The sequence below is a fragment of the Girardinichthys multiradiatus genome, chromosome 2 (genome assembly GCF_021462225.1).
Source record: "Girardinichthys multiradiatus isolate DD_20200921_A chromosome 2, DD_fGirMul_XY1, whole genome shotgun sequence".
In the NCBI taxonomy this organism is placed as follows: domain Eukaryota; kingdom Metazoa; phylum Chordata; class Actinopteri; order Cyprinodontiformes; family Goodeidae; genus Girardinichthys; species Girardinichthys multiradiatus.
In genome coordinates, this window is record NC_061795.1 from 8,333,998 (window position 1) to 8,357,811 (window position 23,814).

Consider the following 23,814-nt stretch of genomic DNA (forward strand, 5'->3'; position numbering starts at 1 on the left):
TAACTTAAAAAATAGGAGAAACTATAAGACAAATTTTATTCAATTATTACAACAAGAGGAATCTGCCAAAACCCCATATTTGCATCCAGCTTACAAAAATTTCTGGCTCCAGCCAGCATGCCTAGTCTTTCCTCCACTGATGGCAGAATAGACTTCTCACAACATACTGACTCATTCAGTTTATTAAGGTCAACCCATAAGCGCACTTATCACCCACAAACCAGTCTGTTTGCTCCTCACCCATGCATATCACCTCGAGGCTTTCCATGCGGAATAGTTCCTGCTTGACTTTGTCCAATAGTGGCAATGGGATCCTCCTTGGAGTCTTTAATAAGAATGGTGGAACCACTGGTTTCAGCTTTGTGGTGTACTGAGTCCAGTGCACAGTTTTGGGTACGGTTGCTTTGGTGTTTATAGAGTGACGCTGTCTAGGTGCGCAACAAGCTCCAGCCTACAGCTCACAGGTTTTCCAAATGGTGCAGTGCACAGATGATAAACAACACACACATCCTCTATAGTATACATACTTTCTTCTGGAACACTGCATGTGGCAGTACTGTGACGTCTGCACCTGTGTCAGTTTTGAACGTCACACTTTTTTTCGAGACTTCTGATGATTAATAAGAGGTTGAAAAAAACATGTGCCACCACGCCTGTGAACTTCATCGACAACTTTAATATTTTTTGGGAAAAAAGACAACTCTTCAAGCAAGATGGTTTCTGTTTGAACAAGCCAGGAGCCAGACGTCTCACATCTAATCTCTTCTATTCAGTAAATAATCCACCAGCAGCTTCGACCTTCAGCAGAGAACATGGAGTATCAACAACAATGATAACGCTGCCTCCAACAGCTCCAGCAGAAACAATCGGCCAGTTGGCTGAGAAAGAGAGGTCATCACAAAAGATCTCCCCATCAAAATCCACAGGAGAGGTGGACCCCCCCATTATACCCCCCTCCCCCCAAACCCAGACCCAGACCGACACCCCTGGTAAACCCCCCTCACCCCAGAGCCCGACCCAGACTGCACAGAACTATCCCATCTCCCCACTGAGCCCGCTTTTTGCTTTACTGGATTCTGATAACATGAAAGGAGCTCTTAAAATTGGGACCCAAATGGCTCTGACATCTTCTCCATTCAACACCCCCCGTGGCCGAGGCCCTGCTATCGAACCAACATCTTCCAAATGCCACAGAGCCCCACCTCCTCCTAATTTATCTCCTCCTAATCAGGACCTTCAAATCACTTCTCTGTGATACAGTCTGGGCCCCAGTGGTAACGCTATCAGAAATGAGCATGTCAAGGAAAAACTTGGGCCCCTGATAGGAGATAGTTGTAAAATCTCTGTGCTTATATGTGACAGAAAGAACAAAGCCCAAAGGATAAGAGACAGTAATAAACAATCAAAAAAAGCCATAAACTGTCAGGTACAACCAGACACAGAGTTAATATCAACAACTAAGTCATATAAACTGGCTTTATTGAACATTACATCTCTGTCAGGAAAATAATTTTTAATCAATGACTTCATTACTGACCATAATCTTGATGTTATGTTTTTAACAGAAACATAGTTACATGAATTTAACGAAGCCCCATTCTGATAGAGTCAACGCCTCCGAACTACAATTTTCTTTGTGAGAGCAGACAACAAAGAAAAGGTGGAGGGGTGGCCACTTTGTTTAAAGATTTATTAGAGTCTAAAAAAGTACTCCTGGGCAAATTTGACTCTTTTGAATATTTGGCCCTCCGGGTAAAGAGCCCTGTCCAAACCATGTTCTTGAATATTTATAGGCCTCCTAAGTCCAAAACAAACTTTATCTGTGATTTTAATGAACTTTTATCAGTGATATGTGTCGATTATGACTGTTTAATTATTGTGGGAGACTTCAACATTCACATCGACAATCCTGAAGACAGAAGTGCAATAGAACTATGTGACACTCTTAGAAATTTTGGTTTGACTCAACATGTTAAACTGCAAACGCGCAAACAGGGACATATTTTGGACTTGATCATCACTAAGGGTCTAAACATTTCCAAGGTGTCTATAACTGATGTTGCCCTATCTGACCACTTTTCTGTTATTTTTGAAAGCATCATCTGCAATGACTCAGTTTGCCAAAGAGACATGATAAGAAAACGCATCTTTAAGGATGGTGCTGCTGAAACCTTTAACCAGATTTACTCTTCTACCTCCACTTTGCCCTGTCTCCGTGGAGAAGTGCTCCACCAGTCAGAAGTGAAAAAAAAGGAGTGTGGAAAAGCTGAACGCAGGTGACGAAAGACTGGACTCCAGGTTCACATATGATCTATAAAGAAAGACTATACAGAAATAACCTACAACTGAAAAATGCAAGGGAATCTTTCTTTTCTGAGATCATCAGCAAAAACATTAACAATGCTCGTGCATTATTTGCCACGGTCAAAGGTTAACAAACTCCCCTGTAACTGTAGCATCTGAACTCCACTCTACCAGGGCCTGCAATGAATTTGCTAAATTCTTTACTGGAAAAACCCAAAAGATCAGAGAGGCAGTCAGCACATCCACATCAACTCCAGTACCAATGCTGTCTCCAACTAGAACTGATTTTGACAAAATTTCCCAATTTCACCAAATAAACTACAAAAACTTAGAAGAAATCGTACAGCAACTAAGCTCTTCTTCCTGCTGTCTCGATGTTTTACCCACAGCTTTCCTTAAGAAAGCTTTGCCTGTAATAACATCTGATTTAACACAAGTAATAAACACGTCCCTTTGTTCAGGTGTTTTCCCCCAGACCCTGAAAACAGCAATTATCAAACCTCTATTGAAAAAGAGCAATTTGGACAAGCTGCTACTGCAGAACTACAGGCCTATATCAAACCTCCCCTTCATCAGTAAGATTATTGAAAAAGCTGTGTTTCAGCAGTTAAACAACTTCCTAACAACGACCATCCGCTTCGATGTCTTCCAGTCAGGCTTCTGTGCTCACCACAGTACAGAGACTGCTCTTGTCAAGGTGTTCAATGACTTGCGTATAAATGCAGACTGTGGAAGAACCACAGTGCTGGTATTATTGGACCTTGTACATTCGACACTGTTGATCACTCCATTTTATTAGAACGCCTGGAAAACTGGTTCGGGCTTTCTGGTACAGCACTCAACTGGTTTAAATCCTACTTGAAGGACATGGACTTTTTTGTGTCAGTAGGTAACTTTACATCAGAAAGCACAAAAATCACATGTGGCGTTCCCCGAGGGTCCATCTCAGGGCCCCTCCTATTCAATATCTACATGCTCCCCCTAACTCAGTTTTAATAAACAACAACGTAAGTTATCATAACTATGCAGACGACACACAGCTGTACGTTACAATGTCACCAGGTGACTATTGAACCCATTCAAGCGCTGGGTAAATGCTTAAAAGAAATCAATGCATGAATGGGCCAAAATTTTCTTCAGCTGAATCAAAACAAAACTGAAGTAATAATCTTTGGACCAAAGGAAGAGCGTTTAAAAGTTAGCACACAGCTTAAGTTAATACAGCTAGAAACCACCAGTCAGGCTCGAAACCTGGGTGTAATGATGGACTCAGACCTGAACCTTCAGAGGCACATAAAGACAGTAACAAGGTTGTTCTTCTATCACCTAAAAAACATCTCCCGGATTAAAGGACTAATGTCTCAGCAGGACCTTGAAAAACTAATTCATGCGTTCATCTTTATTAGAATTGATTACTGCAACGGTGTCTTCACAGGTCTGCCTAAAAAGTCGATCAGACAGCTGCAGTTGATTCAGAACGCTGCTGCCCACGTCCTCACTAGAACTAAGAAAGTGGAGCACATCAGCCTGGTTCTAAAGTCCTTACACTGGCTCCCTGTAGCTCAGAGAATAGAGTTGAAAATACTTCTGTTAGTCTATAAATCACTGAATGGCTTAGCACCAAAATACATTACAGACTTGTTGTCAGTGTATCAACCACCCAGACCTCTCAGGTCATCTCGCTCAAATCTACTCTGCATACCCAGAACCAGAACCAAACATGGAGAAGCAGCTTTTAGTTTTTATGCTCCACTAATTTGGAATAGACTCCCAGAAAACTATAAAAGCGCCAAAACCCTAAGTTGCTTTAAATCAAGATTAAAAACGTATCCATTTAGAGTGGCCTTTGACTGTGCCATCTAAGCATAATTAGTTACGTTTTCAGTCCAAGTTTCCTTTCAGTTTCTTATCCATCATTCTATTCTCTTTATTTTATTTTTTAAATTACCTCTGTTGTTTGATTTTATCATTTGATTTGTTTTTCTGTGTCTGTATCTGTGTTTATTTTCTTTGTGATTGTATTGTAATTGCATGTACAGCGCTTTGAGTGTCTTGTTGCTGAAAAGCGCTATATAAATAAAATTACCTTACCTTACTTACCTTAAAAAAATGTAAATAGGCCACCCTGTTTAGTATCACTGAGAGCCGGGTCAGCAATTTAGGACTGGGCTCCCTCTGGATGTCATCGGGATATGTCTGTTTTTCTTATGTGTGTCCTAAATCGGTTTGTTTTCTATAAAATATCCAGTTCAGACCAGTTCTGCTCTTGCCAGGTCAGCACGCCACACTTAGAGACGCCTGGAATGCAAGGCCTTCCTCTGATATGGAGGTTTTATTTACCCAAGATAAGATACCTCTCTCCTCTCCAGAGCTTCACATTATGCTGACCCCCTTTACATATCTGATGCTCAAGGACTGTTTTATCTCATTGTCTCCTGTGTGTTGTGAGTTACATTTTCAGCCGTGAAAGAGCTATAAAGGTGACTAACTCTCTGTCTAGAGCAGAGTGGGCAGACCATGACACTGGTTTGATTGTATTTTCTGTCCATTCTCAATTCTTGCAAGAATTAATTAAAGTGCCACTCTGATTGTTTTTCACCGATCTTTTTTAGCTGAATTTGTTGAGGTACATTTGTTTTTCAATTTACAATCTGCTATTATTAATGTTGGTTTTCACCATCCTAAGACCATCTGGTGATCCTTGGATAGTGATCCAAGAAAATCTACAATGTAATGTACAGATTTAGGTGCTCTGCACACACGGCTAGAATGTCCCTTTCTGCTGCTTGTTTGACATTTAACTTCATTTGCAGGACAATCACGTTTGGGATGTGATGGAGAACAGCCACATTTGTGTCACTGTGACTGCAACAATTTCGCTTTGCTGTTCAGGGCATTGTGTGACTTGTTTGTGTGCTGAAGTTTATTTTTTGGCAGGCTTGCAGCTCTTGAATGCTCTGACTCTATCCACATCACTTGCCAGTGCCCTGGTGTCACCTCTCAGAGAAGCTTGTTTCTTTTTCATCTCCTCACTTTGACTTGCCATCCTGACAGCTTTATCCAAGTTTAGTTCAGCATCCAGCTGCATGAGTTCAGAAAGCCCCTTATAAAACAGTGCTAATGAAAGGTTGTCTCTAATCAGTTCATCATGCTGATGAATGTCGCGTGTGGAGAGCCAAACCTGTTGACCTGGTTGGTAAACTGAAATGGGTTTACGGTCCGCAATCCTCTTATTTTGGGCAGCAGTGCGATTGAATGCTGCGATGGTGTTGGTCCAGATGTTGTGACAGCGGCGGAGGTGATGGTTGACCGAGGTGACAGAAATCTCCTTTTCATCTGATGGAAAAAGGGGTGGCTGGTAACCTAGGGAGATCTCAAAGGGGGAGTAACCTGTACCTGTAGACAACTGTGAATTGTAAGCGTACTCAATCCAGGGGAGATACTGGTTCCGGTCAGATGGGTTGGACGACGTAAGACAACATAGAGTAGCTTTAATCTCTTGATTGAGGTGTTCTGTCTCACCATTACACTGGGGATGATAACCTGAGGTGAGACTGACCTTAGAACCAAGAGCTGAGCAAAAGTGTTTCCAGACTTGAGATGAGAATTGAGGACCCCGGTCAGACAGAATGTCGAAGGGAATTCCATGGAGACAAAAAACATGTTTCACGAGGAGTTTGGCAATCTGGTCATATCTTGAGAGATGGGCAGTCCGTTGATTAAGTCAAGGGCAATATGAGACCAGGGGCGCTTGGGTATGGGTAGAGGCAGAAGTAATCCTGCTGGAGATTGATTATTGGACTTATTTCGGGCCCAGATAGTGCAGGCCTTGATGTAGTCTTTTACATTCTTGTGAATGGATGGCCACGAAAACGTGAATTTGGAGTTGTGAAACCAATGAATGACTTGAGAACGAACAGAGGTTGGAACACAGGTGGTTCTTTGTGGAGGCAGTCTCGGATCAGGTTCTCTCTGGAGAGCACAGGTGACAATGTCCTCGGTCTCCCGGGTTACCAAGCCGATGATGCAACTGGAAGGTAGGATGGTGGATGTCTCAGTGGTGTCCTTGTCAGGAGAAAACTATGAAAGGACGTCAGGTTTGATGTTCTTGGATCCAGGACAGTAGGAGATTGTGAGGTTGAATCAGGAGAAGAAAAAGGACCAATGTGATTGTCTGGGATTCAAACATTTTGCGGATTATAGGTAAGAAAGGTTCTTGTGATGACTCCAAACCAGCACCAGGTGTTCAGCGCCCTCCAACCAATGCCACTCCTCTAAGGCCAGCTTGATGGCAAGGAGTTCCCGGTCACACACATCATAGTTCCGTTCTGGAGGGGTGAGACGACGGGAGAAAGAGGCACATGGATGGAGTTTACTGGAGTCTGACCGCTGGGAAAGTACAACACCGACCCTTGTATTTGATGCATCCACTTCTAAGATGAGTTGCTTCTAGGGGGTCAGGTTGTACTAATATGGGTGCATCTGAGAACATCTGTTTGAGTTTGCAGAGCTTGTTCAGCCTCTTGAGTCCAGGAGAATGGTGTCTTGGTTGAGATGAGTGATGTAAGAGGTGTGGCGATCTGGCTGTAATTGCAGTTGAACCCTGTATAAAAAACTAGCGAAGCCCATGAACTGTTGTAGCTGTTTTCTTGTATCTGGGGAACTCCACGCTGTGACTGCTTCTGTTTTGGTGGGATCTGCACGTACCTGTCCGCCCTCGAAAATGAAGCCCAGAAAGGTCACTGCTGGCTGGTGGAGCTCGCATTTCTCTGCTTTGACTTACAGACGATTGAGAAGGAGTCGTTGGAGGACAAGACGGACATGGCGCTTGTGTTCAGACAGGTTCCTGGAAAAAATTTATATGTCATCAAGATAGACGAAAGCGACTATGTTCAGAAAGTCATGGAAAACGTCATTTATGAGTGCTTGAAATACTGAGGGAGCATTACATAGTCCAAAAGGCATAACCAGGTACTCAAAGTGTCCAATGGGAGTTTTGAAAGCTGTTTTCCATTCATCCCCCTGGCGGATGCGGACAAGGTGGTAGGCGTTGTGGAGGTCTAGCTTGGAGAAAATACGGACTTCATGCAGAGGTACGAAGGCTGCAGAGATGAGTGGTAGTGGGTGTCTGTTCTTTATAGTGATTTAGCTGAGGCCACGGTAATCTATGCAGGGTTGGAGGAAACCATCTTTCTTAGACACGAAGAAGAAGCGTGCCCCCAAGGGAGAGGACAAAGGTCTGATGATCCCTGCAGCGAGGGAGTCATTTATGTAAGTCTCCATTGCTTCTCTCTCTAAACGGAAAATGTCTTAGAGGCAATTGGTGGGTAATGGTGCTTCAGGCAGCAGATTGAGGACTTGGCCTGTGTAAGGACTTGGGATCCTGGGATGATGTTCTCTACTACCTTAGTTTTAGTGAGGAGGCCGACTTAGTGATTGTCTTTATGTGCCTCTGAAGGTTCAGGGCTGAGTCAATCATTACACCCAGATTTCGGGCCTGATCTGTGTTTTCTAGTTGTAGTAACTAAAGTTGTGTGCTGACTCCCTGCTTTGTCCAAAAATAACTACTTAAATTTTGGTTTTATTCAACTGAAGAAAATTGTGGCACATCCATGCACTGATTTGTTCTATGCATTTATCCAACGCTTCAGTGGGTTCTTAGTCACCTAGTGACATTGTAATGTAGAACTGTGTTTCACCTGTGAAGCTAAAGTAACTTATCTTGTTGTTTGTTCTATTCTGAGCATGTTGATATTGAAAAGGAGGGCCCCAAGATGGAACCTTGGGGAACCCAGCATGTGATTTTTTAATCAACTCTAACATGAAGTTACATGTTGACACCTATTGAGTCCCTGTCCTTCTAGTAAGACAAAAACCGGTCGAACCTACCAGTTCTCCAGTCGCTACAGTAATATACCATGATCAACAGTGTCAAATACTGTGCTGAGGTCCAATAATACCAGCTGTGTGGTTCTTCCACAGTCTACATTTGTGCAAATGTCATTGAATAGCTTGACAAGGGCCGTCTTGGTAAGCACAAAACCCTGAGTGGAAGACATCAAAGCAGCTGGTCATTGTTTACAAGTCATTTAACTGTTGAAGCACAGCTTTTTCAGTAACCTTACTAATGCATGGGAGATTTGAGATGGGCCTGCAATTTTGCTGTATTAACTTGTCCAGATTATTCTTTTTGAGCAGTGGTTTTGTGATAGCTGTTTTTAAGGAGTACTTTTACTCAGTAACTATAAATAAAGCATTTACCACCTATGGACATAAACCAGCATCAATTTTTGGTTTTACATCAAAAAGATGGAGATAAACGTCCTAAAATAACTATTATTTTGACCAGACAACTCTTATGACGTTTGACACATTAGGACCCTGAGCAAGCAAGAATCACTTTATTTCAGTTGTAACATGGGGAGCGTTCTAACACCATTTTAACATGTTCATTTTACTGTTTACCTACTTTCTCCTCGAGCTGTCAAGGCTGGAAATAGATACATCCAGATTTGTTTGACAGAAAAAGAAAGTTGGAGATGGTAATTTTTTTTACCAATGCTAAACTTTGTTTGGCACTCATACAATAGTAAATTAAATCACCTGAATTACTTTAAGTAAACCATAGTTTGCGAGGCAAAATTTAATACATTTTCCTATTTTAATTCCAACACAATGTGCTAAAACGTTAGCTGAACAATTGGTGACAGGGTTGGGGTGGGTTTTTAATAGTGTTACAGGCTTCACCTTACATAAAACTCAGAATAATTTCTTAAACATATTAGTTTTAAACCATGCAAAAACACTGATTAAGCAGAGGTGCACATGTGCCATGTAACAGTTTTAAATGAAATGCAAGGTTTCTGGGAAAGTTTGCACAAATATTTTAGGCTAACTTTAAAGCTCCAACCTTCCAGGAAGCAATTATTTCAAGTTACTGGATACAGGATGTCAACTTTATCAATCTTGGAATTAAACATTTTACGTCACAACATGTTTATGATTTCAGGATGCTCCAGCTTTTCTCCGTAATGTTAACCAGATGGCTTAGTGAATGTTCTTCCTGGAAGAGACATCCAATCTCAAGAGGATTTCTTTTTGAAGGCTAAAGCACGCTCACAGGCTGATAACTTATGATTGTCAAAATAAGAAGCCTTTAACAAGTCAAAGATAAAATCAGTGTCAAGAGTCATGGCCAGATTTCTTCATTTTAGCAATACACAAACATGATCTTGACATAACCCTTTACAAATGCTAGCACTTTGTTCACACAGAGAGGGTTCTTGTTAAGAGATTTTCATTGTAAGAAATTATTGATTGCTGGAATAAATTGAGCAAATAAATGTTGGGGTCAAAATAGACCCTCAATCTCTGATTCTCTGAGAAAAATGCATAATCTATGCTGGCCGCTTCAGTGTTCAAGTGCGGTACAAGTAGCATGATTCACTTGGTTCCTACCTTTGGCCCTTATCTGTTGTAAAAATTATGCAACTTTTTTTCTGCACATCAGCCTGAACAACACATCCCTGCCATGAAAAGTGGTGGTGGCAGACATATGGTGAGAAAATCCTTTTGTTTAGCAGATTAAAGAAAGTTTGTCAGACTTGATAGGATTTGGATGTATCAATAGACACAAAGCAATTCCAGAAGAAAACATTTTTAAAGGCTGGACAATACTTGAAACTGAGTTAGCAAACTAAGAGGGGTTAATGTCCTTGGTGTGGAACAATGACCCTAAAAATACAGCCAAAGCTAAAACAGAAAGGTTTAGTTAAAAGAATTCTGCTGTAAATATTACACAACTATTTTTGGTTCAAACCTTTAGCACTATTCTTCCACTATTTCCTAATTCATTTGAATAATATGTATGACAGAAAAGATTGGGTTTTCAATTGCAAAACTGATTGAAAGATAAATATTATTTATGCCATGGCCAATACTTTATCTTCTATTAATGTACACATGAACCCAAGTTATATTATTATGTCATGAAATGTTATAATTTGTGCTAATCTATGCATATTTCTAATCCTGTTCCCACTTTTGTGGTGCTGTAATGTCCTGTTAGATTTCTATAACAACAAGAATAGGAACTGTGCCTTAATAAAAATTGTATATACTCATTTTGTAAGTATGTCCAAATTATCTTTGTCTTCTGACTTTTGAAGTTAGTTGCAGGTAAGAAAAATCTAGATTATCATTTCAAGGAGTTTTTTTTGTTTGTTTTATTTGTTCTGCCCTGAAAGGCTAGTGAGGAAAAACCATTTGAGAGCAGAGAGCTTATTTCTGGTGTGTGTTGGGCCCCACCAGGGCTGCCCCTTGTCTAAGGTTCTGTTTATGGTGTTCATACATAGAATCTCAAGGTGTAGTCATGCAGACGAGGGTGTCTGGTTTGAGAACTTTAAAATTTGGCCCACCAACCCAGTCTGCCACTCCAGAGTTGTTGTCCCAGTCCTCCATACAACATTGAAGAGGCGCCTCACAAAGTCCAAAGCCTTTAGCATCTCAGGGCGACTCTTGTCCACTCTTTGTGCCCAAAAAGGTTTTTGACTTTGGTAACTCTGCCTCCTCGATGGAAAAAATTGTGAATGGATTGAGGAGATACAGTGCTGTTTTCATAGACTCACAATGTCGTCAGTCCTGATCGAAAGTTCCCCTCCTAATCCAAACATACCTGGGATGGGCCCAGAATGTGGGCAGTCCTCCCATTTCCTACACAACCACAGAAGCTGTAGCCCTTTTGGCCATTGGGGAATCTGTCTGCTGCTTTAGGAGCCCCCAAGGACAATCAACTCTTAAGGGACTGTTTTCTTAGCTTGACAACTTCCATCACCACTGTTGACCAACCAACAGGTCCTCTAGTTGCCACCACAACACACACAATGACCTTCAGACCACTGCTCCTAAAGGCCACATGTGCAATGGAGATCCTGAACATGGCCCCATTTGGATTTCACATCCTCAACCTCCTCTGTTCCATAAGAGAAACTCCCCCAGAGGTGCGACCTGAAAGTCTCCCACACGACAGCCTCGACTTTTAGAGTGTGTACAGGATGTGTTGCACCCTTCATGGCTGAAAACTACTGCAGCTCTTATTAACTGTATTTTCTACAGACTTCCCCCAGACACGTTCTTGAATACATTTTAATCTAATTTGATCTGGTTTTTAAAGAAGTGATTTATGCTTCCACTTTCATATTGTTGAGGTAAAATAATTCCACCAGATATCATAATACAGCCTCAACACCCCAGTCCGGATGTCATGAGAAAGAACAGATGAAGAGCAGGAAATTAAGATTAACACAAGTTTAATTTGGTAAACGATAAGTCCAATAATTCCCAATGCATATTGAATACAAAAGAATGATACAAAAAAGGATTTCGAGACGCAGCCAAGGGCCGGAGGGGGTCTGGTTTGGGGACCAGTGGATTTCGTCTCTTCTTTTTGGAGATGACGTGGTCCTGCTGGCCCCCTCTAGCCAAGACCTACAGCATGCGCTGTGGCGGTTCGCAGCCGAGTGTGAAGCGGCTGGGATGAAGATCAGCTCCTCCAAGTCAGAGGCCATGGTACTCGACCGGAAAAGGGTGGCTTGTCCTCTTCAGGTTGGAGGGGAGTTCCTTCCTCAAGTGGAGGAGTTCAAGTATCTCGGGGTCTTGTTCACGAGTGAGGGAAGAATGGAGCAGGTGATCGATAGACGGATCGGTGCGGCTGCCGCAGTAATGGAGGCACTGTGCCGGTCTGTTGTGGTGAAGAGAGAGCTGAGCCGAAAAGTGAACCTCTTGATTTACCGGTTGGTCTACGTTCCTACCCTCACTTATGGCCATGAACTTTGGGTCATGACTGAAATAACGAGATCCCAGATACAAGCAGTTGAAATGAGCTTCCTCCGTAGGGTGGCCAGCCACTCCCTTAGAAATAGGGTGAGGAGCTCGGCCATCCGGGAGGGGCTCAGAGTAGAGCCACTGCTCCTCCACATCGAGAGGAGCCAGTTCAGGTGGCTCGGGCATTTATACCGGATGCCTCCTGGACGCCTTCCTCGGGAGGTGTTCCAGGCACGTCCCACCGGGAGGAGGCCCAGGGGACGGCCCAGGACACGCTGGAGGGACTATGTCTCTCGGCTGGCCTGGGAATGCCTTGGGCTCCCCCCGGAGGAGCTGGAGGAGGTGTCTGGGGAGAGGGACGTCTGGGCGTCTCTGCTGAGTCTGTTGCCCCCGCGACCCGGTCCCGGATAAGCGGAAGATGACGAGTACGAGTATGATACAAAAAAGAAAGAGTTTACCAAAGGGCCCTCTGGGAGAGACTCAGTCAGCAAAGAAAGGCTGTCTTTAACCGAGTGGTCTGTCTTACAATAAATGTTAAAACCTCTTATACCTTTTGCTTCAAAGCTTACTGACTGACCATCCCCTCCAAGAATTATTATGAAGTCTGTGTCCGCGCTGTAAATTAGACAACCCCATGTGAGTACTTTATTATCTATACCATGCCCAACAGCCGACATTTATTGCTTTACTGCCCATACCGCCGGCGTTTTACTGCTTACAGCTGCTGGGAACATCTTAACCTGAGATTAACTCTTTCTCTAACCTGGAGCCTGCTGTGACCTCTGACTTCTCCCACTCAGGCTCACAATACATGTTATGTCAGTTTTTATGGTTACACATGCCAACTGAACTCATATATGAAACTAAATTATTTTAATACTCAACAATATATATCATCATAGTTTGTTTTTAAATATCCTTTTTATATTACAATGGTCTTTTTCCTATTTGTAACAAATTTTGAACTGTTAAAAACACTTTCTTTGTTCCTTTGGATTCAAATGTATTATGGCTCACGGATTATTTTGCCTGGTTCGTGTTGCTATACAGGTTCTGTTTAATTTATTTCTTCTACAATTGAGGCAAAAATTAAGCCTGGGTTTGTCTTGCGAAATTAAACTTTCCTTTCAAAAAACAGGCACTTGATCACAATTAGTTCATGATTCAAAAGGGTGGGTAATAACGTTTTCACATATGGCCTGGTTGGTTGGAATTGCTTTTTCCCTAAATGAATGAAATCACAAGTTGAAAACTACATTTTGTCTTTACCGGGGGCTGTTGGCAGGGTACACCCTGGAAAGGTTGCATCCCTTCACAGCATGTGAACCATTTTATGTTTAATTGAATGTGGGGACTCCATAGATTTTATCCTCTCCAAAAACTGTATGGATTTTATTACATTTTACAAAACATTTTGATAGGTCTTTTGCTCAGTCTTTGTTTATTAGTTTTACTTGAATTATTCAGTGTTATAAAATTAATCAAGTACATATTTATGTCCACACAGGCTGTTTAGGGTGCTGTGTTTGTATAAACTACATTGTTTAAACCAGAGGAGGCCCAAGTCCAGTCCTTCAGAGCTACAATCCTGATGCATTCCTGCTCCAACACTCCTGAATCAAATGAATGGCTCATTTCCAGGCCTCGGCAGAGCTGAATGACTAAAGCTGATGAGGGAATTCAGTCATTTGATTTTGGTGTGTTGGAGCAGGAATGCATCTTAAAGTTGCAGGATGGTAGCTCTGTGGACTGGAGTTGGCACCTGCTGGTTTAGAAGGTAAACGTTTTATACTAAAATTCATTAGTGCTTTGTTTTCTCTCAAACAGACAGTTGACCTGAAGTCCAAGCTTCAACAGTGTTCTGTCAACATGTCTACTCAGATGACTGGCATTGGCTGCTACATCTCCTGTGTGAATGACAAGTTGATAACTCCTGGAAAATATATCACTGCTGATGAGTATCATGGCAGGAGGCTAAAAGCTGTTAGTAAAAACTGATTTCCTTGTTTGATTCACAATGTCTGTTTACTTAACTAAAGGAAAAATCATGATTTGACAATAGCTGAGTTTGTAGATTTCTAACAATGTGACAAAAAGGTGTAGTTAGGGTGTACAGCAATTTGGAAAACTATGCATACATATAGAATGTTTCCACATTTTGTCACGAGTGGTTTTGATCAAAGGATATTTACATGTTAGAATGGCCCAGCCAAAGTCCAGAACTGAATCCAACTGAGAATCTGTGCCAAGACGTGGAAACAGATGTTTCCAAAGATGCTTTCCATCCAATCTGACTGAGGCTGAGCTGTTTCCTTAAAAGAAATAAGCAGAAACGTATTTTTTTGTCATTCATAGTTGGTAGAAACATACCTCGAAAGACCTGCAGTTGAAACTGCAGCAAAAGTTGGTTTTATAAAATGTACAAAGTAAGGTCAAAGTGAGGTCCAAAAGGAAATGAATAAGCAAGTTTTGTATGGAAGAATTCAGCTGGTGTGCACAGAGCCCTGACCTCAACCTGGTAGACCACCTCTGAGATGGAATGGAGCAGAGACTGGGAGCCAGGCCTTCCTTCCAACATCAATGTCTGACCTCAGAAATGATCCCCTGGAAGAATAACCAGATATTCCCTATAAACACACTTTGAAACCATAGAGGCAACTTTCCAAGAAGAGATGAAGCTGTTGTTGCTGCAGTTGGTGGGCCACTGCTATATTAAATACTTTATATGAAAAATGGATGTCAATAAATTAATGTCTAACTTTTCCAAATAGTTTTAAAAATGTATGTGTATGCGTACAGTACAGACCAAAGGTTTGGACACACCTTCTCATTCAAAGAGTTTTATTTATTTTCATGACTATGAATATTGTTGTCATATGTTGAGGTTTTTGTTGCAGACCAAAGTGCAGATGCAGGCGAGGAGACGTCATGTTGAGCAAAACGATGATTTATTTAAGTCCTAACTCTGGCAAAACAGAAGGCAGGCAGGCAGGGTGTATCAGAGAGTTAACAGAAGTCTAGGTCTAACTGAGCACGAGAAACCAAGGGAACTTGGCGCAGGGAAAGTGACGCAACAAACCAGCACTGAACAAAGGAACTAGACTAACTAATATACAGAGGGTAACAAAGGGCTAGTAATAAAAAGAACTAAGAACAGGTGTGACACGGAGGCAGGGAGGCTGAAGGAACAGGTGAAACTAATACAGAGACTATAGCATGAGGAAAGGAACTAAATAACACAACAGTAAGCAGAACCAAGTGAAACCACAGACCAAGATAAAAGAACCAAAGAAGCATAAGAAATCTAGAATAACCATGAACAGAGAAACTAGAGGAAACATAGAAACAATACCAAGCAAACAAGATAAATAATCACATGAAGCATAAAGAAACTAAAATAACCATGAACTAAAGTAAGTGGAGAAACAATGACAACAATGACTACAATGACAACCTAAGAACAAACAAAGAACCCATAAAGAATACAAAAGTAAACCAACCTAACCACACTGACTGAATAGACTAGAAAGTAAACTAATAAACAAGAAGAGTGCAAAGGAACAATTGCCAGGACATAAATAAATACAAAGATACTAAAAGAGAAATTAAACTAGAGAATACAAGGAAGACAATTAACTATAATAATTACATTAACAATTAAAGCTGCAAGCAGCCTTGAAGGCCCTCGCACCTCAGCACAACTCGGCCTGTGCAGCGACTGCGGGAGCCTGACGAGGCTGCCATTCAATTCCACACATCGCCACTAGGAGGAACTGTAAGCGACATGTCATATGATGTTCGGACATGCAGAGTTCTCATGTGGCGTGAAACATTTAAAATTTGGGGGAAATCCGACCTTCCTGATGGAAGCTGAACTGAGTTTTTTATTAGTGGGCGGAGCTGAAATGATGTTATGAACTGACTGTGGCAATATGTTCAGCATCGATCCCTGATGATGTATACTAAATTTCAAGTGGATCCGATGATGTATGAGGGAGTTATAGCCCTTAAAGTGTCCTAGGGGGCGCTGTTTATCCAAATTCCAATGTAATCCAATAGAGCTGTTTGGGGGTTGACAAAGATCAACCGGGGCTTTGATGATGTCAGCATCTGAAGAGTGAATATAGTTCAGGGCCAGAGGCAGATCAATCTTAGAAGGTTTCAGCTCTCTGACTTTCCTTGTAGGAGCTATATCAATTTCGTCTTTTATGGCGAGAAGTCATATTTTGAGGCGTGGCCACGCCCACACGCTTTCATGTATCAAAAAGCTTTCGATAGCTTTTGATCCCCAGTGCCTTAAGAGTATACTGAGTGATTTTCAAGTCTCTAAGTCAAAAGCTGTAGGAGGAATTCGCTCAGATACGTGGGCTAGAAACAGTAAAAATGGGGTCAAAATGGCAATTTCAATCCAAAATGGCTGACTACCTGTGGGGTTTGGACCAACGCTCCAAGTGACTTGTTTTTAGGTCCTGACAAGCTACATATGTGTAACAAATTTCAGATTCCTCGGTCAAAGCATGGCTTGGGGCTGATTTTTTTTTTTCTAGGGGGCGCTGTGGAAGAATTAGGCCACGCCCACCAAATATGTCATCAGATCTCTGTTGGAGACTGGACTACGATCAATCACATTGAATTTAGTGCAGATCAGATGATGTATGTGGAAATTAAAGCCAAACGTATGGCCATGGCGTGAGGTCCAACTTCGCTGCGCCACCAAGGCCACGCCCTTTTATGAAAAGTTACTGTGCTTCAAACGAAGATAGACCCACTAGTTATCTGTCTTCTGACACACTTTCAAGTTGATTGGGTCAAGGGGGTCAGAGAGGCACCTTTCCAAGTGAAAAAAGTGACTTCCTGTTCTCAGGGGGCGTGGCTTTGATGATGTCAGCATATGACCCCTTAGGATCGTCGGGAACCCGTAGGTCCTCCTTCATGCCAACTTTGGTGTGATTTGGCATTTCTTTGGGAAAGTTATTGCATTTTTTCTCTTTGACCTCGAACACCAGGTTCGTGCCCCGGCCACACCCCCTAAACATGAAAACTCAGGATTTTGATAACTTTTAATCCCCCATGCCTTATCTGCATATTGACCAAATATGAAGCCAATAGCTCAAAATCCCTAGGTGGAGTTCGTTAAAGTTCGAGGTGAGTAAAAGTAAAAAACGGCCAAAAATTGGCCTTTGACCCAAAATGGCCGACTTCCTGTGCGTTTTAGGGCATACCCCCAAGATACTTTTTTTCTTGGTTTGAGGAGCTCTACCTGTGTGCCAAATTTCAGATCTCTACAACTCACGTTTATGGGCGTGGCTAAGTGGTTTGGCCACGCCCACTGACAACGACATTAAGGAACAAGAATTTCACGTGGGGGACAATTTTGGGTAACATTTTGTGAGTTTTGGTGCATGGCAAAGTCCCCAAAAGAGGCAATGGAATAATAATAATAAAGAAGAATCCTTACGATTACAATAGGCCCTTGCAGGCTTCCTGCTCGATAGGCCTGCACTCTTGGCATTCTGTTGATGAGCTTCAAGAGGACCTAAAATGGTTTTCCAACAGTCTTGAAGAAGTTCCCAGAGATGCTTAGCACTTGTTGGCCCTTTTGCCTTCACTCTGCGGTCCAGCTCACCCCAACCATCTCGATTGGGTTCAGTCTCCTCTTAACAGTTGTTCTAGAGATGTGTCTGTTGCTATAACTCTGTGTGGCATTGACCTGTTCTCTGATCTGAGCTGCTGTTAACCTGCGATTTCTGAGCCTGGTGACTCGGATGAACTTATCGTCCGCAGCAGAGGTTACTCTTGGTCTTCCTTTCCTGGGGCGGTCCTCATGTGAGCCAGTTTCTTTGTAGCGCTTGATGGTTTATGCGACTGCACTTGGGGACACTTTCAAAGTTTTCCCAATTGTTCGGACTGGCCTTCATTTCTTAAAGTAATGATGGCCACTCGTTTTTCTTTACTTAGCTGCTTTTTTCTTGCCATAATACAAATTCTAACAGTCTATTCAGTAGGACTATCAGCTGTGTACTGTATCCACCTCCTGGAAAACACAACTGATGGTCCCAACCCCATTTATAAGGCTTGAAATCCCACTTATTAAATCTGACAGGGCACACCTGTGAAGTGAAAACCATTTCAGGTGACTACCTCTTGAAGCTCATCAACAGAATGCCAAGAGTGTGCGTAACAGTAATCAAAGCAAAAGGTGGCTACTTTGAAGAACCTAGAATATGAGACATATTTTCAGTTGTTTCACACTTTTTTGTTCAGTATATAATTCCACGTGTTAATTCATAGTTTTGATGCCTTCAGTGTGAAGCTACAATATTCATAGTCATGAAAATAAAGACAACTCTTTGAATGAGAAGGTGTGTCCAAACTTTTGGTCTGTAATGTAAGTATGTATATTCTTTTTTACTCAGGTTATCTGCCTGCAGTCATATGTTCGCCGATGGCTAGCCCAGGAGGCAGTGGAGCAGCTGAAAAAGGAGCGAACGCGGCGACTGGCCTGGTTTGAGATGCAAGACAGAAGGTGTAAAGAGGAGAAAGAGGAGCAGTTGAGAGACCGGCGTAATCGCTGGATGAACCCACAGAGAAGAGAGGACTTCAGTTTGCTGTACCACGCCCTGGAGAGTAGGCCTGAAAGCAATGGGTGGGGGTATAGGAATCTTCTGCATCTGTAAATTGTCTTAAAATCTCTATTTCCTGTGTGAACTTCTTAGAGTGGAGGACTGAGGAGGAGCAGCAGATAAACTCCACCCTGCGAGGGGCTGAGAGAAAGGTGGCTCTGTGCTCGCTGGTGGAGCAGGAAATGCAGCTTATTGCAGCCATTGGTCGTCATCAGATCAACGTAGAAGCTAACAACCATGACAAAATTGTTAGGGACTTCCTAAACAAGGTCAGGGGTAACTTTTTTACTCATGGAACACACTGAAAATATATATTTTTTATTTCCAAACTGTAACTTTAAAATGACGTTAAGGTTAACAATAAAAAAAAAAAAATCATCTTGAGATACATCAGCTGCAAGCTGGTTAACTTTAGTGAATTTTAAACAATCCAGATCTATTTCAATTTTCTTATGCAGCTTCAGTGGAAAGAAGCAGCTTATGTAACCTTCTAGTCTGATCAGTTTTATTGGTGAGTGCCACTAATCTGCTTAAGCCACAATGAAATGTAAATAAAAAGGCTCATCAATGTTTTCCAATTGTTGGATTACACTTGGAATACACTGATAAAACACGTACAGGTCCTTCTCAAAATATTAGCATATTGTGATAAAGTTAATTATTTTCCATAATGTCATGATGAAAATTTAACATTCATATATTTTAGATTCATTGCACACTAACTGAAATATTTCAGGTCTTTTATTGTCTTAATACGGATGATTGTGGCATAGAGCTCATGAAAACACAAAATTCCTATCCCACAAAATTAGCATATTTCATCCGACCAATAAAAGAAAAGTGTTTTTAATACAAAAAACGTCAACCTTCAAATAATCATGTACAGTTATGCACTCAATACTTGGTCGGGAATCCTTTTGCAGAAATGACTGCTTCAATGCGGCGTGGCATGGAGGCAATCAGCCTGTGGCACTGCTGAGGTCTTATGGAGGCCCAGGATGCTTCGATAGCGGCCTTTAGCTCATCCACAGTGTTGGGTCTTGAGTCTCTCAACGTTCTCTTCACAATATCCCACAGATTCTCTATGGGGCTCAGGTCAAGAGAGTTGGCAGGCCAATTGAGCAAAGTGATACCATGGTCAGTAAACCATTTACCAGTGGTTTTGGCACTGTGAGCAGGTGCCAGGTCGTGCTGAAAAATGAAATCTTAAAATAAAGCTTTTCAGCAGATGGAAGCATGAAGTGCTCCAAAATCTCCTGATAGCTAGCTGCATTGACCCTGCCCTTGATAAAACACAGTGGACCAACACCAGCAGCTGACACGGCACCCCAGACCATCACTGACTGTGGGTACTTGACACTGGACTTCTGGCATTTTGGCATTTCCTTCTCCCCAGTCTTCCTCCAGACTCCTTGATTTCCGAATGACATGCAGAATTTGCTTTCATCCGAAAAAAGTACTTTGGACCACTGAGCAACAGTCCAGTGCTGCTTCTCTGTAGCCCAGGCCAGGCGCTTCTGCCGCTGTTTCTGGTTCAAAAGTGGCTTGACCTGGGGAATGCGGCACCTGTAGCCCATTTCCTGCACACGCCTGTGCACGGTGGCTCTGGATGTTTCTACTCCAGACTCAGTCCACTGCTTCCGCAGGTCCCCCAAGGTCTGGAATTGGCCCTTCTCCACAATCTTCCTCAGGGTCCTGTCACCTCTTCTCATTGTGCAGCGTTTTCTGCCACACATTTTCCTTCCCACAGACTTCCCACTGAGGTGCCTTGATACAGCACTCTGGGAACAGCCTATTAATTCAGAAATTTCTTTCTGTGTCTTACCCTCTTGCTTGAGGGTGTCAATAGTGGCCTTCTGGACACCAGTCAGGTCGGCAGTCTTACTCATGATTGGGGTTTTGAGTGATGAACCAGGCTGGGAGTTTTTAAGGCCTCAGGAATCTTTTGCAGGTGTTTAGAGTTAACTCGTTGATTCAGATGATTAGGTTCATAGCTCGTTTAGAGACCCTTTTAATGATATGCTAATTTTGTGAGATAGGAATTTTGGGTTTTCGTGAGCTGTATGCCAAAATCATCCGTATTAAGACAATAAAACACCTGAAATATTTCAGTTAGTGTGCAATGAATCTAAAATATATGAATGTTAAATTTTCATCATGACATTATGGAAAATAATGAACTTTATCACAATATGCTAATATTTTGAGAAGGACCTGTATATAAGGTTTTCATTATGACTGCTTCCTCATTCTCAGTATGGATGGTGATAAAGACATTAAATTAAAACAAAATTTGCACAAAATGTAAGGAAATTTGTGTTTGGTGGAATATTTCTTTGCTGTAACAATGCTTCCACCAATGCTAACCTGGGTGGTGTTTGGGAGCGAGTTCACATCTATGGTGGCAGAGTTGAGTCCTTAAGAGTAGAGATGTAGAATTGGTCGTAGAATTTCATCTTGTTATCTCTCTGTATTGAGACTGTGTTCAATTATGATGCCTGGTTTTTCCAGTGAAGCAGATGGCCCCACACCATCGTACCACTTCCACCAAAAGCTGTTTGGCATTGACAGAGAGGATTTGACAGGTTTTTATGGGTACAACCCATAAACTGGTCTCTGCTACTGTATCCACAGATGCATTTTCTTACAAATTTGGCACCATTTAAAGGGAAATATACAGACTTTTCAATGGTTTAAGAAATATTGCCAGGAAGCACTGTTACAGCAAAGCAATGATCTATTAAACACGTATTTTCTTACTTTTTCTGCTAAGGTGAAATTTTTGTACATTAAGTTTCAGAAATAAATAATAAATAAACCTGCAAAAAAAACAAAAAAAAAAACAAGTGAAACCTTCGAGCAATGAAAGGCTATGGAGCACGATTAAAGGTACTAATAGGTTGTCAGTACCAGAAATGCTGACAGGTTGGTGTACCCGGTCCAGTCCGCTGCTCCTCATCAGTGGGAATCAGCTAATGGTCGTCTGCTAGAGATGGACACTGCAGAGGACATCAGAGCCAGGGAGCTGAAAGAGCTCTACAATGAAATCAGCCTGTACACTGTAGACAAGCAGCAGAGACTCACCTTCCTAAAGAAGCTTAAAAACAATGTTAAGGTAATATACATTGATTTCACTGAAAATGCCACTTCTGTTTTGGCTTCACAGAAACATTAGTGTAATGATTGCTGAAATGATTGTGTTTCTTTATTGGACAGGAGCATGAGTGTCAGCTGGTGTGGGATATTATTGATCTGATTGACAGGGAGATTGACTTGATGAGTCGAGAGATTAAAGAGCATAATCTGGAGGGGCTAAGGAAGAGGATCTGTACTCTGTTCCTTCAGTATATCAAAACACCAGTGTTTAACCCCAAAGTGGCCAAACTGCTGAAGGTAAACAATATGTTTGAGACCCTACGGTGAGGGTGCTCTTTGATGTGAAGCCAATAAGGTTTACTGTGATGGCATTTTCACATTTACATTAGACCAAAACTGTCTGTTTTTAATGTCTTTAGATTGAGGCATAATTCTTTTTGAGTTCTTTTTGCATTCCTCGTGTTGTTTTGCATAGGACCAGGTTGGTTTGGATAACTTTTTTTCCCTTAATAAATGAAATCCCATTTTGAAAAATGTAAACTGATTTTAAAATGGGTGTGATGGTCTGAAGCTGTGTGACAGAAAGGCAAAACCAAGTTTAATCTGTCAGGGTAAATATATATTTTTTAAACTTAGCATTTTGTATAATTAGAATTGTGTTGTCATTGAAAGTTTGTAGTAGAAAAAAAACACCATTGGATGGTATATTAGTATATATATATATATTAGTATATATATTAAAAATGAATAAAGTAATACTAACAAAGTTAATATGTGCAGATTGAATCTATGATTAACACTAGAGCTAAATTAACAGCCAGCTGAATGTCCACGTTGGCTTTGGAGATACAGTATGTGTGAATAAGATGTTAGTGTAACTGAAAGTTTGTTGCAGGTTTACAAGAAGCCATCTGAGCTGAAGCACAAAATGTTCTTTTGCCACGGCTGTCACCGTTACCTTTGCTCTGCTGACTTTGGCTCATGTGCCAGTGGCAGCCGGAGTCATTGGTGCCGAAACTGTACCAGACTAGACAACATAGCAAGATCTCGTGATGAAGACTCTGTGTACAAAAGCATCCTGAGGAGGTTGAGAACTGATGAGCACAGACTCAAAACAGAAGCTACCATCCCCTTCCTGCTACAGGTAAGCACTGCTTTCACTCTCTACATGTGAGCATCTGAAGAGTTCACTCTTGTCTATATTGAGGGGTGTCAAACTGAGTTTTATACATCAAGATCAAGAGAAGACATGCAGTTTATGTTTAAGAGATATAAATTTTTCGAATAGAATTATTTCCATATAAATATTACTGTATCTTTAGACATCTTATATAGAAGGCAACTCAAACATAACATACTGTTTATTTTGTTGGAAAAAAAACAGTACATTTAAAAATACTCGTACTCATACTCGTCGTCTTCCGCTTTATCCGGGACCGGTTTGCTGGGGCAGCAGACTCAGCAGAGATGCCCAGACGTCCCTCTCCCCAGACACCTCCTCCAGCTCCTCCGGGGGGAGCCCAAGGCGTTCCAAGGCCTTCCGGCCCTTGGCTGCGCCTAGAAATGCTGTCCATAAAAGTTATGAACAGGACCAGTGACAAAGGGCAGCCCTGCCGGAGTCCAACATGCACCGGGAACAGTTTCATGACTTAGTGCCGGCAATGCAAACCAAACTCCTGCTCCGCTTGTACAGAGACAAGATGGCCCCTAGTAAAGGGCCCCCGATTACATACTCCTGGATCACCCCCCACAGGGCATCACGGGGGACACAGTCGAATGCTTTCCCCAGGTCCACAAAACACATGTGGACCGGTTGGGCAAACTCCCATGAACCCTCGAATACCCTGTAGAGGGTATAGAGCTGGTCCAGTGTTCCACGGCCGGGACGAAAACCACAATGCTCCTCCTGAAGCCGGGCTTCGACTATCGGCCGGACTCTCCTCTCCAATACCCTGGCATAGGCCTTACC

At 42.0% G+C, this 23,814-nt stretch overlaps 1 protein-coding gene across 4 annotated transcripts in view; it reads left to right on the forward strand.

Moving 5' to 3' along the window:
• iqub (IQ motif and ubiquitin domain containing) overlaps positions 1-23,814 on the forward strand; it is a 93,112-nt gene that overhangs the window by 63,426 nt on the left and 5,872 nt on the right. For 3 of the 4 annotated variants that reach the window (XM_047382359.1, XM_047382378.1, XM_047382353.1), the window contains 6 exons: positions 13,954-14,109; positions 18,543-18,753; positions 18,843-19,018; positions 21,694-21,864; positions 21,966-22,142; positions 22,741-22,989. In XM_047382359.1, the coding sequence (XP_047238315.1) occupies positions 13,954-14,109; positions 18,543-18,753; positions 18,843-19,018; positions 21,694-21,864; positions 21,966-22,142; positions 22,741-22,989 (1,140 nt within the window). The remainder of the gene's footprint in view (positions 1-13,953; positions 14,110-18,542; positions 18,754-18,842; positions 19,019-21,693; positions 21,865-21,965; positions 22,143-22,740; positions 22,990-23,814) is intronic. The other variant, XM_047382370.1, reaches the window with a different exon arrangement.